At 30.7% G+C, this 15,456-nt stretch overlaps 1 protein-coding gene and 1 long non-coding RNA gene across 2 annotated transcripts; both read right to left on the minus strand.

The window, feature by feature from the left end:
* Positions 1-968: 968 nt before the first annotated feature.
* On the minus strand, positions 969-5,008 carry LOC106795409 (uncharacterized). The gene is made up of 3 exons (XR_001383857.2): positions 4,554-5,008; positions 2,767-2,838; positions 969-1,956 (listed from the first exon to the last, which is right to left on the minus strand). It is a non-coding gene; the product is annotated as an uncharacterized lncRNA (long non-coding RNA).
* Positions 5,009-9,834: 4,826 nt separating this feature from the next.
* On the minus strand, positions 9,835-14,645 carry LOC100776182 (long-chain-alcohol oxidase FAO1). Its single transcript, XM_003539973.5, has 3 exons — positions 14,162-14,645; positions 12,219-12,491; positions 9,835-11,730 (listed from the first exon to the last, which is right to left on the minus strand). The coding sequence occupies exons 1-3, from the start codon at positions 14,399-14,401 to the stop codon at positions 9,988-9,990; spliced, it is 2,256 nt and encodes a 751-aa protein (XP_003540021.1). The 5' UTR covers positions 14,402-14,645; the 3' UTR covers positions 9,835-9,987.
* Positions 14,646-15,456: the final 811 nt, after the last annotated feature.

The following is a 15,456-nucleotide window of genomic DNA, read 5'->3' on the forward strand; positions in this document are numbered from 1 at the left end:
CAATCAAAGCACTTTTGTTTACTTAATTCATCATCCAAATGCATCAAAGCACTCTTGTTCACAAGCTATCTTAAAAGATTTAAAAATCAATAACCTTAGGGATATCGTGAACCCTATATGTATAATAGTGTGGGCACACATGTCCCCATTCAATATCAAACTTGTTTAATATTATAATAGAATTAAGTTTTTATTAAAACCATATTATCATTAATTTTTCTTCCATTATATTTTTTTTATTTCATTGTATATTTATATATATTTTCTTCTAATTAAGAGATTATATGTTATTTTTGTTATCTAAAATTTTTGGGGTCGTTATTCTTTAATTAGAGTAAAAGAAAGTGAAAGCCATTATTTAAAAAAAAATAATACGTTCTAAAATCATCTCAAAATCTTAAAATTTTTTAACTTTTTTATTTTAAAAAAAAGATATTATAAGACACTTTTTATGAGAAACCGTCTTAGAAAGTCTATCATTCTAAGACGGTTTTTAACTAAGAACCATCTTAGTTTCTAAGATGACTTTTAGCTAAAAATCATCTTAAAATGATACTTTTTTTAAGATGATTTTTTTATGAAACTGTTGTAAAAAAAATAAAAACTTTCTACGACGACGGTTAATCACTACAAAAAGATTATTCTACATCGGTTTTAAGGTACTTTTAACGACGATTTTGAATCGTCTTTGTAGTCAACATCGTAGAAAGTCAAAGTTTTCTACGACAATTCTTGAAAAATCGTCTTAGAAAATTTGTACATTCTAAGACGATTATTTTTCTTAGAACCGTCTTAGAATGTGCAGCTTTTCTAAGATGGTTTTTCAAGAACCGTCTTAAAATATAATTTTTTAAAAAATAAAATAAATAAATTATAATTATGATTCTAAAACGATTTTTAGAAAATCGTCTTAGAATATAGACATTCTAAGATGGTTCTAAGACTGTATTTCTTTTTTTAAAATAAAATATTTAATGAAACCGTCTTAGAATGTAGATATTCTAAGACAGTATTCTTATAGAACCATCTTGGAATGTATTTTTAAAAAATAAAATAAAATGTATTTTCTAAAAAAATAAAAAAAAACAATATTTTTCACAAGAAAAAGCCACATTCTTAGACAGACTAAAGCTGTAGAACTAGGTAGTTGAGGACCATACAAATATTGCTCCTAGAATTCAAAATAGCATAAAAACCCAAATTGCATTGTATACAAATTTGGGCTTTCCCTGAACTCAATAAACACTTAAAAGCATTGCCACAAATCATACTTTTTTGTTAACCATGTTTCATAATAGAGAGATAAAAGCTTTAAGAAAATAGAAAAATAAAAATTAATTAACTTAAATAATGTAAACCTATACTAAACCCGTACTAATTAAGAAAATAGAAAAATGAAAACTAATCTAAAAGTATTTAGCTCGTTATTGATATATACGTTAATGATGCCATCGTAACCAGTACTAGTAATGGAAGACAAATCGATCAAAAGAGCAGAGAATTAAAAATAACTTGAAATAAATAACCCAAATTGTAATGGAAGACAAACCAGAACAAAAAATAGCATGTTTGAAATAAATAACAAAGATATTGCAAAAAAAAACCAACAGTGGCATAAAAAATGAAAAAGACATTTCGAGCACATGCTAAGTATAAGCATACATTACATGTGCATGTGTGCATGTGCTTGAGGCCCTTTCCACTGGGAGGCTGAATGCAAACAATGCAAGAGCAGCCAGGTCTGTGACGTGGATGCTTAGTTGTGGCCTGCACGGATGCTGGGAGTGCCTCACCCTCTCCCAGGAATTATATTATAATTTCTTCGTGAAAATACGTAAAAAAAAATTTAGAAAACCAAGACATACAAAGAAAGTGATCAAAATCTAATTAAGGATTAGTGATTTACCCCACACTATCACCGGTAAAAATTGTTGGCTTCCAAAGCACTAGAGCTTCCTGTAAAAGCATTCTCATCATAAAGGTTTCCACAATGCATAATAATTCCTAGAACTCTTGCCATCAATTAATTTTGACTTATGGGATAAGTTTTATTTATTTTATTTTATTTATTTTACTTCTTTGGTTATTTCATTTTCTTCTACTTTAAGTACTTGTTGAAAAGTTTATCCAAATAAGCTCCTAACAAAATGACCCAATTCCATTCTCATAGCCTAATAGAACTTTAACCCTAAGGAAATCTCATTCACTTGAAGGCAAGCCCACTTGACAGCTATCATCATATCTATATCATCTTCCAATATTTTGGTAGGAAAACACATTCCATAATTGTTCCTTCTAGATGCATAGAATGATAGAATCATTATGTTCTTTCTTAAAGCAGGCACAAAGCTACTAGTAAATGGATTTTAAATCTGCAATGCAACCAAAAAAATTGCAGTATACTTTCAATTTTTTAATAATACAAAAAATGTAAATTTTGTGAATGTAGTACAAATAAAGCCTTTTTTTAATGGAAAAAATCAGAAAAGGATAATAAATTTTTTTATATAAAAAATGTTTAGGTCCTCGTAATAAGTTTTATAAATTAATTAATTATTTTTTATTTTTGAAATACTATTAATAGATTAAAAATTTTGAGGGATCTGAAACGGTCCCTTTCTTGCTCGATGGTGTGACGGCAAAGCAACAATTCAAGCTCATATTTTAATGAATAAGATTAAAAAAAAACTCCCTTGTTGAATTGTCAAAATAATTTATTGGATCAAGGCACATAAAAAATGAAAAATTGAAGAATTGGAAGCATACCTCGTGCATGTGCCCCAAGGAAGCATGCCAAAGAGCTCTGTGAGCCCATCTTCCCTAAAATTACATAGCCACCTGAAAATTAGACATACCCAATTGAATTCAAGAGGTAGAATTAAATTATATACCTAATGTCATAATACTGTAAGTTTAATATTTTTTATCCACTATATGAATTTTGTATTTTACTTAAGTTATATCCACCATTTGTACCATTTTTTATTTATTTATATACTGTTTGACTCTTCTTATGTAGAATTTATTCTCCAATTTTATTTATCCAATAATTTTAATTCTATATTTTTTTCTACAGCAACTATTATTCACAATGAAAATATGTATTTTTTTAGTTTTATGGAAATATGCATACCTTACCAAAATAATCTCAAGTAATTATAATTTCGAACATACAAGTTCCCACTTCCCACATTTTGAAATGAAATACGAAAAAATAGCACCATTTTCAATCGTTTATTAACTTGTATATAACTAGCTCCAATTCAAAGACTGTGCAACACAACAATTGGCTAGCATGGAATTATCAATAAATAAATAAATTGGCTAGCATGAAAATAAAAAACATGGCAAGCAAGACAATATAGCTTTGATTTGAACACCTTCTTTAATGCAATTTCATTATATCGACGAAGTGAAACCCCAGCAGAATGAGCATCCCTGCCAGAAGCATCTTTAGATTATTGTTTTTTTCTGCCTTCACCCTTACAACATATCTTAATAAGAATGATAAGAACTTATGATTACAAACAAAAATAAAACTTCTTTTACAATTTTTAGCAAATAGAAACTAGTAATAATAAAATGAATAAGAAAATAGTGACACAAGTATTTGGTCAATTGGGAAGTACAATAAATGCTTTACTGCCTTAGGAAATAAAACAGGGACAAGGAAATAAAAAGAACTCCTGAAAAAGTTAATCAACTACTTACATAAGCTCAAACACAAATAATACAACATTTCACGCATTCTCCTTCCAAAACTAAGTGAAACAGACTACAAGAACAACATTGGTTTTCATTCAGATAGAACTTATTGCACCAAATCACTTGCAGTTCTTCCTTATGCCATTTGTCAAGTCCATATCTAAGAGCATATTTTTCATCTATAGGAACTCCAAAGATTAATCAGCCTTGCAAGTTTCAAATCCTCATAAAGAAAAATAAGAGATACCCCATGTCAGGCCCCTAGAACAACTAAAAACAACAATAACTGAATGTCCAATCCAACACTCTAATTTACAACGAAGTGTTAGAATAAATTCTAAAATCCAAACAGAAACCACTATTCAGCCGCCCAATAAACTCAACAATATTGCAAGCAAATTAAAGGTGAAGTATGCTTACATTTGACGAAATAAAACTTATAATCACAATGGGTTTTCTACCATACTGATAACCTATCATTCCCCACAACATAGATGTGAAAACATCTGCCAAGCATGAATGCAGACCCTACAACATTTTTCTTTCACATGAAGATCATAATAAAGTACCCCCCACTTAAACCACTTAAACGCATCCTTCAACCTTGATTAACAGAATGGAACTTTTGAACCCATTTGATTCAATAAAGCAATGCTTTTAACTTCAAATGTTAAAATCACATAATACATTAAATCAATTTAAAAGAAAAATAGAAAATTCCAATTCATAACACTTCAAAAGCAGGATGATAAGTCATTGAGCAAAATCTAATCCCCAAAACCTAATCTACATCAATTTGGCCATACAATCTAACTAAGTGGAGCAACAATTGTGTTAAATAACTTTACCTGTTTTCTATATCATTCCCCCAGCACGAAAAGCAAATGGCTTTCGCATTTGAGGGAGAGCTACACCTTCGACTTCTTTAGATCCGATGCTCATCATGTAGATCTAGTGGTGGTGGTGGTGTTGGTGTTTTCAGCGTCGTGGCTGAAGGAGTAGGTGTGTACGGTTCCCTTGGCGGCATTGTTGTTGTCGTCAAGCAACATGGCTGTGACGAGGGCGGAGAGCACCCTCTTGGAACGGTGGACCTAGCCATCATCGACGGAGATTTGTTTGAGGGTCGTGATGGCAATCTCGGTGAGGCGCTGAAGATCCTTGACGGCATCACAACCGAGGGTGTCGACATTGCAGACCTCGACGACGCGGTTTAGAGAGAAGTTCAAAGATGGAGTCAGGGGAGTCCACGAAGGCTAGGGCGCGAGTTGAGTAATCACAATAAAAATAAAAACTCACATCATTCAAAGACACTTTTTGAAAACGACCGTTTTAAAATGTTCTTTCTATTTACCAAAATATCACCGCTTAAAAAATAACAATAGGTTTGAGAGGACCATCGTTGAACTTTGAACTTTTGTCGTTGAAACTACTTATTTTAGTAGTGAATAACCTACGTAAATGTGTAAATTTATTGTTTCTACTAGTGATAACTAATTTATCGCAGGGTATGAGGGAGTAGAAAAAGTTTCTTAGGTAATTAATTTACATCATTTACCTTTAGTGAAGTTAAATCACATAAATTATTGCAATACTTCTTGTATTTCATTCACGAAACTCATCTCTCCTAACTTTAGAATAATAAAAATAATTCCTTGATTAGGAGAAAGAAACAATTAAATCATCCACAAAACACTGTACAAAGCGCGGGTTTAAATCTAGTCTTAATAAATGCTGGAACAAATGTTTCGAAGCCACAAGGCACACCTTATTCCTTGCGTTTTGGTAACGAAACGGGAAGTAATATGGTACACATATATTGATATCCACCAAATGTTAATTCAGTAGTTAGTAGGTGGTAACAAAAATAAAAAATAAAAAGTTAGTGGGTCATCCAAATGCTGAATATTTCAGTTTGAAATAATCACACATAATTAATAAGATTGAGTCAACTAATTGCTATTATTCCAACTCGACAAGATACCTTGAGTTTGAAGTATGTATAAAACTACATAAAATGCTCATAATATAGAACTGGGCAATTTTTTTAATAAGAAAATCCTTTATAAAAAGATTTCATGACCAATATTTATTTTTCTTACTTACACTTGTGTATGTAAATCTGGATGTGGGCAGTGTTTTAAGAACCGACCAAGTAATTGACTCGATCATAGCATTAAGTCATTGTGTCACTGATTGAATCAGTATATTAGTGATTAACCCATATGACCCGAGTTTATATTAAAAAAATATAAAAATTTTATACAAGTCTTAAAATGTGTTAAAATATAGAAATGTATTGTGTTTATGACTAAATAATTTAAATTTGACTTAATTTCACTTTTTTCTCAAAAGTTTCACAATGTTGTGAATTTTTCCCCAATTTTAATAATTTTAGAGTAAAACAATGAAAAGAATGTAGACGTAGTTGTAACCGGTCTCATCAACACATGATATGACTATAAATATATATAAGGAAAGGGAATAAGTAAAGTAATGTTTACAAATATAAGTTGAGGTAAAATATATTAAAATAATATTTTTTCACAAATAGTAACAGTCTGAAAAAGTAATTAAATCTCTAAATTTCTTAATCATAATGTGAGTGATTACAATTATATTTTTTTCTATAGACGTTGACTGTTTTTTTTTTCAAATTCTAAGGATATGTTTTTATATATATTGGCTTTCACAAGGATATAAAAATATAATTCTATACACTACTATTACTTTTAATTTTGGAAAGAAATATAAATTGATAAAATATAAAACTATTTTTTGTATTGTCAAAGGGGCTTAAGCTAAAAAGAAAAAAAAGAGGATAAATTACATTAAAATCGAGCTTAAAGTAGAAACTCCTAAGGCATCAAAGATCAACAACTGCTTCAACGGGTTTGGAGGTTGCTCATATGCTCATAGATAAAACTATTATTAAACAAAATATATAATTAGTTTATGGAAAAAGTTAAGAAGAACATTTCTTTACGCATTGAGTAGCAAGTTCCAATCTTATTTTTGTTGATTTTTCATTGAGAGGTAAATCTTCACATTTGTCTCTATAATTTTAAAAGGAACAACAATATCCCAAGAAAAATAGAAAATTATTTATAAATATTGTAAATAACAATAATATTTGTAAATTATTTATTATTTTTCCTATGACTGACATTTTAATCAAATTGAGTCTCTTCATTATAAATAAATTATTAATATATAACTGATAATTAAATATAATTTAAAATCATCAATTACCCAGGAATCTAACTCATTTAATTTATCATAGTGCATCAATTATTATAAATTTATTAGTGTGTGTCTGTGAGTCGTCATTCATTAGGATCGGGATAAAAAAATATCATTGTCATGTTTCATCATGTTCCAATTGTCAGAATGGATTTTTGTTATTAAAATATGTAATATAGACCGTACGTAATTTCATAATCATTCTTTTTAATGGATGATATCCTATAAGTATATCTTTGGGAAAATCATGTTATCGTATAAAGTATTTATTCATTTTATTGATAATTAATGTTTGACAAGACACTTAGTTAATCATTTTTAATAAGGTTTTTCTTTTTTTAATTTTATTTTTCCTTTCACACTGCGAGACCTTGCTTAATCTATTTGAACCAAATATCCCTTAAATTAACGATTTATTAGTTATCATAGATATATATTCAAATTAAATTAAATCAATTCTTAAATTTATAATAAATTTAAAAAGTCTATTTTTAATTTTGTTTATTATTAGATTTTATTTTATTATTTATTTTATCATTTAATTTTGTTATGCTTTAGTCTTACGACCTATTTATTTTGTAATTAGACAAGGGAATCCTATTTCCTAATATTTAAAATTAATTTCCAAATATTTTATTTTATAGATTGTGTTTCACAAGACATTTTCCTTAATTCCTAGGATTTTTTCAAACGTTACATGAAGTTGTATTTTTTAAAATATTAGTTTCTACCTTCTATTTTTTTATATCTTCTTTTATTTTTATTTTCAATATATTTATCCAATTTTCTAGTTATCATTTATAAATAAATTATAATTTTATTATTTTTCCATATTTTATATTTTTCAGCTACTTCAATTAGTTTTACTAAATATTTATAATTTAATAAAGTAATTTTTTAGCTTTTAATTATTTTTTAGTTATTTTTTTCAAACATTACCAAAATCAACATGATACGAAAACAGATATTAAAAAAAGATTAGAATATTAAATCTTTTCATGTGATTTATAGTTATAATTGTCCTTTTTCAAATGTTTGTTTTGCATTATTATATATCTTTTTGTACATTAAGAAAGCTTAAAAAATATCTATCAAAGAAATAAAGCAAACGAAAGAAAGACCATTATATTATTTTAAGTTGAAATTTGTATATAATTTGAAATTCTAATAAAGTGTAATAATGTTGTTTCAATTTATATTATTTATAATATATAATGTATTAAATATTATTTAATTTATATTTATTTATAATATATAATGTATTCAAAATAATTTTAATTTTTCTCAAGATACTTTGCGTTTCCTTCTAAGATTGTAGAGACCTTTATCCCTTCATTCTTTTATTGTACAATTATGAACAAAATCTTCTAATGAGCAAATTCTGAACTTTTCGTTTGGTAGAACTATGATTGGAATCACTTTCAAATTTCTGACTTTTTTGGAAGAGTAAAAGGTAAGATAAAATTTGTGTTGAATTCGAATGTAGAGATTTCTTACTGCTTTGCACCAGTGCACTGTGAAAAGCCTACAATATTTTTTCATTGGACCACAAGTGAAGGAAGACGACCATCAAGCGGGGGAGGAAGATAACTGCATGACTCAGAAGTAGATCTACATCTGAAATATAGGAGGAAGAATAAGCGCAACACAATGTTAATATGAGAAATATACACATGCAATTCAGCTACAAGTGCTATGTCTTCACCGCTTCATTTCTCTTTGTATTTGATCAATTTAAGACTTTTTCAGTGGATCACCACAAGGCCACCACCTAATAAAAAGAGAGAAAAAACTGCTTAATAAAGGTCATTTCAAAACCATCTTTGGGAGCATTTGTGTCTTAAACACCATTCCCTTCTCCATTAGCGTATTCATCTTCATCTCCACGTGTCCCAAGTTTGACGGGATTAGCAGTTTCTAGATTTTATTCTGAAAAATGAAGAGAATAAATAGCAGCCAAGAAGACATTTTCTTACAAAAGATTCTCCAAATTATGAAGATTGAAATAAGAAAAAGAACAAATATCACCTTTTTCTTTCTTTCTTGCTAATGATGATGAGGCTTTTCATGAGAATTGTGGTTTGACGTCCACTCGTCTAGGAGAGGGGAGAATGTATACTACATTTGACAGGTTAATTTAGGTCTAAATAGACAGCGGGAGGCATGGATTGTGTAGAGAATTTAGTAGAAGAGAGATGTAATAGAAAACAGAATTCATGTGGCAACTAATAGTATGTCATTGTCACAAGAACGAATGGTTTTTTACCTCAGGATTTATATATTATAAATAATAAATAGATTATTTGAATTGCTCTTAGGCTTGTCATCCTATATCAGGTACGATGGCCTTTTCAAAAACAAAATTAGGTATGATCGCTAATCATGCCAATTTGGCAATTGCCGCGACATTCAACTCACCTACCAGGACAATCGAAGTAGAGATCGAAAATACTTGGCTGGTATTCCAATCATTGTTTATATTTAAATAAATTAATTTGTTTAATCTTTTGTAACATTTTTTTTTTTTTTGTGAACGTGTAACATCATTTAGTGGAAATGACAATTACACATTTCTGATCCAGATTTAAATCAGGCAGATGCATTAGTTTAGTTTCTCTGGAAGATCCATGCACAGCCACGTCACTCCTTTACCCAGTTATTTAAGGATGTAAAGAAAAGTGATGTCGTACAAACATCAACATGTCAAACGAATACACAAAGATGCATGAAAATGCTAATAGATGTTTGACACATCAGGTAGAGTCTTTTGTTCATATTAGGTGTTATTTGGGTTCAAATTTCAGATTTTTCTTATTGATAAACCGCATGTAAATTAATTCCACATAAATTTTCGTTGAAGTTGATATCTTCTTGATCATGCAAATTTCCTAATATAAACTTTTTCTTTACTAAAGGATACATGGAAATGGAAGTTCCATTTGATACATAACATTATAGTAAAAATACACACCAAATTTGATAATCAAACTAAAACAGCATGCTTCTAATGAAAAAGAAAATTCAACAAACTTCTGAGATTATTTAATCCCTTCTAAGATAATCTGCTATTCTATTAGAGATGCAGTATGCAGTTGATTGGACCGTGATCATGGGATTGACACCAACAGCACTTGGAAGCACACTAGCATCACAAACAAACAACCCTTCAGCCTCCCATGTCTCACCATTTTCATCAACTGCACCTTCTTTCTCATTGACTCCCATTCTGCAGCTCCCCATTTGATGTGCAGAAGAATATATGTTCCAATACTCACCTGGTGAAAGTGCCCCCTCCATTGGACACACACTGTCCAAGAACTCTTGCACTTCATTTTCACCAATGCCATCACACTTAAGTCTCTGACCATCACTTCTGTGTGTACCTACCTCAACTGCTCCTGCAGCTATAAGAATCTTCAGTGCTTGTTTCAAGCCAGCCTTCATGTTCTCCTTGTCAATTTCATTCAGCTTGTAGCTGATCCTTCCTTCTGTTGATACCTGTCCACAAGCCATGTCTCTTATTATTGTTATCAAATGTGAAGTTCTAGGGTAATTCAGCATTCTTTCCTTAAAGTCTAGTCCTGACTCCCAAGGACACAGTGCTGCAAAGGAAGCTGGTCCTAGCGAAGGGGTTTCAATTATTGCCCTTGAATCTGAATTGGAGTCTGTTGATGGCACTTTGTGGACTGATGTTATTATACCTCCCTCGTAGACTTTTCCTTTGAATTCTGAATCATTTGATTCTGGAAAGTATCCCCATGTCATTAGCACAGGGTGGAGATGAAGGTTTTTACCTATGTTCTTGTTTTTTAGTCCACTAGAGATTAACAAAGGGGGTGTCAAAAGTGCCCCACCTGCAGAAATTGTCACCTTGGCCTCAATTTGTAACTTCATTGTGACTCTGCTGTTTAATGCTTTTGCCATCACTCCCAAACATTTCTTCTTTCTGCCATTTCCACTCCTGTTGCTTTCCAACAAGAACCTCTCAGCTTTGCATCCTGTTATTATTACTGCATCTCTTTCAACTGCATCTACAAGCCATGTAGCTTGAGTCCCTTGTTTCTCTCCTTTCGGACAGCCATAACCACATGAGCCACAGTAGTGATTCCCTGAGGAGTTTCTTGGCACATAGTCAACTTTGAGGCCAAGATTTTGACACCCTTTTCTCAGCACTTGGTTTTGGAATCCCTCTTGTGTACAGTTTTCTGTTACACCAATCCTTTCACACACAGTTTCCATTGCGGAGAGATATTCTTGGCTTGAAAAGAAGGGAAGCTTGTGATTCTCAGACCACTCATTTAGCACCTTGTGTGGGGTCTTAATGCAGGCTGACCAATTAACAGCAGAGCCACCACCCACTGTTGATCCTGCCAAAACTAGCACTCTTGAGTCCACAGAAGCAAGGATCCCTCCAGTTTCATATAGTTGATTCATGGAAGGACCTTCTAGAGATGAATAATCCTGAGTAGAAAAATAGTTTCCTTTCTCAAGAACAACCACCTTGTAGCCAGCACTTGAAAGAACAGCAGCCGCAACACCTCCTCCACAACCAGAACCAACAACTAGTGCATCACATTTGACTTTGAGGATGTTGCTTTTTGAGTCCAGTGTAACATTAAGGCCTTTGTTAGCAAGAGATTGTTGAAGAGCGGAGTCAGATTCATTCATGGTTTCTATAATCCCCTTTTCAAGGGGCCTAGTTTTGGAGGCATTGGTCAAGTTTTCATCAGCTGGTACCTCATATCCAATGGCTTTCCATGCTGGGTTGTCACCATTTTCATCAACCTGCAAAAGTTTCCAAAAAATTTCTATAACTGCCCATTTTATTAAAAACTTTTAGACTAAAATAAAATTTTGATTCTGGGTCTTATTTTTTTATCAATTGGTCTCATAAGTTTAAAAGGTTTTACTTTGACCCCTTTAAAATGTCTCTGTTAGATTAAGTTGATTTTTCCTTCAGATTATCACACTAACTTAATGAACTTGGTGACACTAGACAAAATATAAAAGATGTCCATTAATGGGTTTATATGTCAGTAAAAGTTAACACTGTTAGCAATAAACTAACAGAATGACCTATTTGATTCAATAGAGACACTTAAAGAAATCAAAGTGCAACGTTTTAAACTTGGGAAACTAAAATGAAAATAAAAGAGGAATCAAAAGTATATTTTAGCATGTTAATTAATCTTTCTTATACGAATTTATTATGTGCAGATGACAAGTAACAATGATAATAAATAAGAGAACTTTGGACCAAGGCTGAACAATACCCAAGAGAAAAAAACAAAGAGACACAAGACTTTGATGTAAGCAAAGGCCAGTCTAATAGGTGTGAGGAACCTATGTTTCAGCCACTTCTGCATAACCATTTCTCTTTTCTCCAAAGATATGTTTGAGAAGTTGTTGACATAGGGCCATTTTTCACCAAGACAGAGGAAACCACAGAGCAACAAGGTTCCCAACCTTGTTGCCAGCAGCCATAAAACTACTCTAATCAGTATTACTGCTTCAATTAAGCTCCTCTTCGTTAACATCTCAGCAACCTGTTGCCATTGAAAATGAAACATGATATATACGAGATATGATGAATGTGGACAAAAGATTGTTCAACTAACTTAAACATCACAATCACATTGTTCAAGTTCCGCTTAAAGAGTTTCTAAAAGAAATACCACCACATAAACGGATCCTACCAGTACGGTTGGAAAGAAATGGGAATCTAAATTTTATCAGAGTTGCCCTTACATTAAATGTAATAAATCAATTTTAGGAAAATTTCAATAGTATGGGGCCTAACCTAGACTAAATAATAATTACCCTGGCCCCTAGTTTCACCACTTGGCTCTGAACTTTTAATGCTTCATAAATTCATTATGACAGTGAGTGGTTGCAAATATAAAAATAAATAAAAATTAGTGGAAATTATACTGAATAAATGAAGAGAAAATAAGTTATGTATGATCGTATAGAGCAATTTTATGCTGTCATCTAATTATAAATTACCATATACGATAAATTTATTAACTTTTATAATAATTATCTTAAAATTCATACTAAATGTGAGTTAGGATTGATTAATAATATAAAATATTTTACACTAATAATGTATAGTCATGAAACTTATAAATGGATCCATGGATTTGGTTCTATACTAATGTGTTACCTTTGGTATAACATAGTAATACAGGGAATTTCTTATCTGTGAAGCAGGAAAGGGTGTAGGGAAATTTTTTACTGTTTCAGCTTCTTTCAGTAATATTTCAATTAATAAAACCTAACAAAATAATCTTAAGCACTAATTATTCAGAAGACAAGTCAAATATTCATCCTTAAATTCTAGTAGATTAATATTGTAGCATGTTAAATAGAATCATAAGTGAATGTACTAGTAATTAGGACACAGACTCATTCTATTTTTTATTTCCCGTATTGCACAAATATATGAATGGCGCATGAACTTCCCATGAAATAAACCCAATTATTTGAAAACGGTTCTTCTTCAAGTACATGACAAGGACACACACTCGAACACAGGGCTAGTAATAAGTAGCTGCAAGGCTGCAATGCACAATCTCAGTTACTATATGTTACTTTTTTCAGGTATAAGGTCAAGTGATATTGCGATCACTTTTAATGATTTCTAGTATACACAGTTACATGTATCAATCCTTCAATTTCATTGGGAGATTCCCTAATCTCATAAAAGGGGTGAATATCAATATGAATTTTGCAAATACTTTCTTTCACTTACTAGTATATGAAACCATTTAAATCCTCATATTGACGTGATCATGCAGGTACACACTCATTAACAACATGCACAACTGCCAGGATATGTGATATGCACATGGTAACTACGTGGGTCCCACTTATAGACTAAAAGCTGTTTCTTGCATACAGGGATTACTTGCAAATCAGAACAAAAAAATAGCACAGAAGAAGTGAGAAAGAAACTGTTAATTGTATACTATATACTAGTATGCTACTAATATCATAGGATAAACTGTATTTTAATTAGGTTTCTGAATTTTCAGTCAATCTTGATTTTAATTCTCGCCAGCTATCCTAAGTTCTACAATAATAAAACCAAACTTACCAATCATAAAAATATACGAGAACCAAAATCATCATTCTTAAAATATAAAGACCAAGATCGAATTTAATCAAAAATTAAGAAACCTAAAACATATTTTACCCGGTATTATATTCATACCTCATGAGGGATTGGATAGCGAGAAGCAGAAATGTCCCAGAAGGACTTGAGACTCTTGCTAGAATCATAATCATCAATTTGGTCTTCCTTTCTGATCTTAAGAGCATCCATAGGCAAAGGAGGCAACACAACCTCACATATGCTTGCCAGTGACTCCATCTCAGCTGCAGAAAATCCATGTTTATATTTGCTATCCCCTCTCCCACCCCTTAACAATGGATGACACTCTTTTCTGGTCATATCTCTTTTTTTCTCTCTTTTATCACTGATGATGTTGAATTGTTGACCAGCAGCTTAGTATAGCTGAGTACCTTATGCAAGAAGAACTATATGATATGAAAGGGTTTAATGGATTATGTGAATGAACATGCATGTATTTATATACACATAGAAATGGAGCTGAGAATAATAATTATTTTTGGGTGAAAATAATTGAGGGGAGGTTGAGGGGGGAATATAAAATAAAACGACACAAGATGTAATTGACCATAAAGTTTTTGTTTATTATTACTTTCATATAGTTTATAATTTTGGGTTGTGTGGTGCACAAAGGAGGAGGTGGCTCCACTCTCATTAACTTTCAAAGTTTTCTATATCACACCTTCTACCTGCGGAAATGGGTAATTTGCACGATTGGGTCATTTGGGTGCCATGTAAGTATGTACGTAACTAACTACGATCAGCTGCCCAACCTTCTAAATATAGACATTTATTAATGAATGAATGAATGAATATGTTATTATTTAAAGAATGTTTAATATCTTTACTTTTTACTAATAACTAAAATTTAGATATAGACATTTATTTATGAATGAATATGAATTTATAGAATGTTTTATATATGCTTTTAACGATAACAAACAGTTAAAATTTAGAGAATGTTTTTAATATTTTGAATATAATTATTTTTTCATTTTATTTTTTTAATTAATGTCTTTATCATACTTATTAAGAAAATTATTTGTACATTATTTTATATTTGAATTTTAGTTGGTGCGAACTTTGAAGCTAATATATGAAAAAGGTACTAATAAGTAGTTACTTCTTAAACGTGCGTTAGATTTTATCTCAACTGATTCCCTGACACACATTGGACTTTTCTAAGTAAACAAAATAAAGTGTCAATAATTTTAATTGTTGATAAAAAAATTAATATTAACATTTTAATATATTTATGATTTATAGTGTATCTAATTATAATATTAATAGTTAATTTAATTTTTTTCATTCACAATAATTTCACTCAAGTAAGTAAGATAATACGTAATAGATATTTATTGTATTTAAAAAAATAC

The sequence above is a fragment of the Glycine max genome, chromosome 12 (assembly GCF_000004515.6).
Source record: "Glycine max cultivar Williams 82 chromosome 12, Glycine_max_v4.0, whole genome shotgun sequence".
Taxonomy (NCBI): Eukaryota; Viridiplantae; Streptophyta; class Magnoliopsida; order Fabales; family Fabaceae; genus Glycine; species Glycine max.

Excerpts from the sequence above, each read along its gene's own strand:
- LOC100776182 (XM_003539973.5), bottom strand. The coding sequence starts at position 14,401 with ATGACCAGAAAAGAGTGTCATCCATTGTTAAGGGGTGGGAGAGGGGAT. Across the intron at positions 12,492-14,161 it reads GCTATCCAATCCCTCATGAG|GTTGCTGAGATGTTAACGAA; the intron begins GTATGAATATAA and ends CAATGGCAACAG. Across the intron at positions 11,731-12,218 it reads TCTTTGTTTTTTTCTCTTGG|GTTGATGAAAATGGTGACAA; the intron begins GTATTGTTCAGC and ends AAACTTTTGCAG.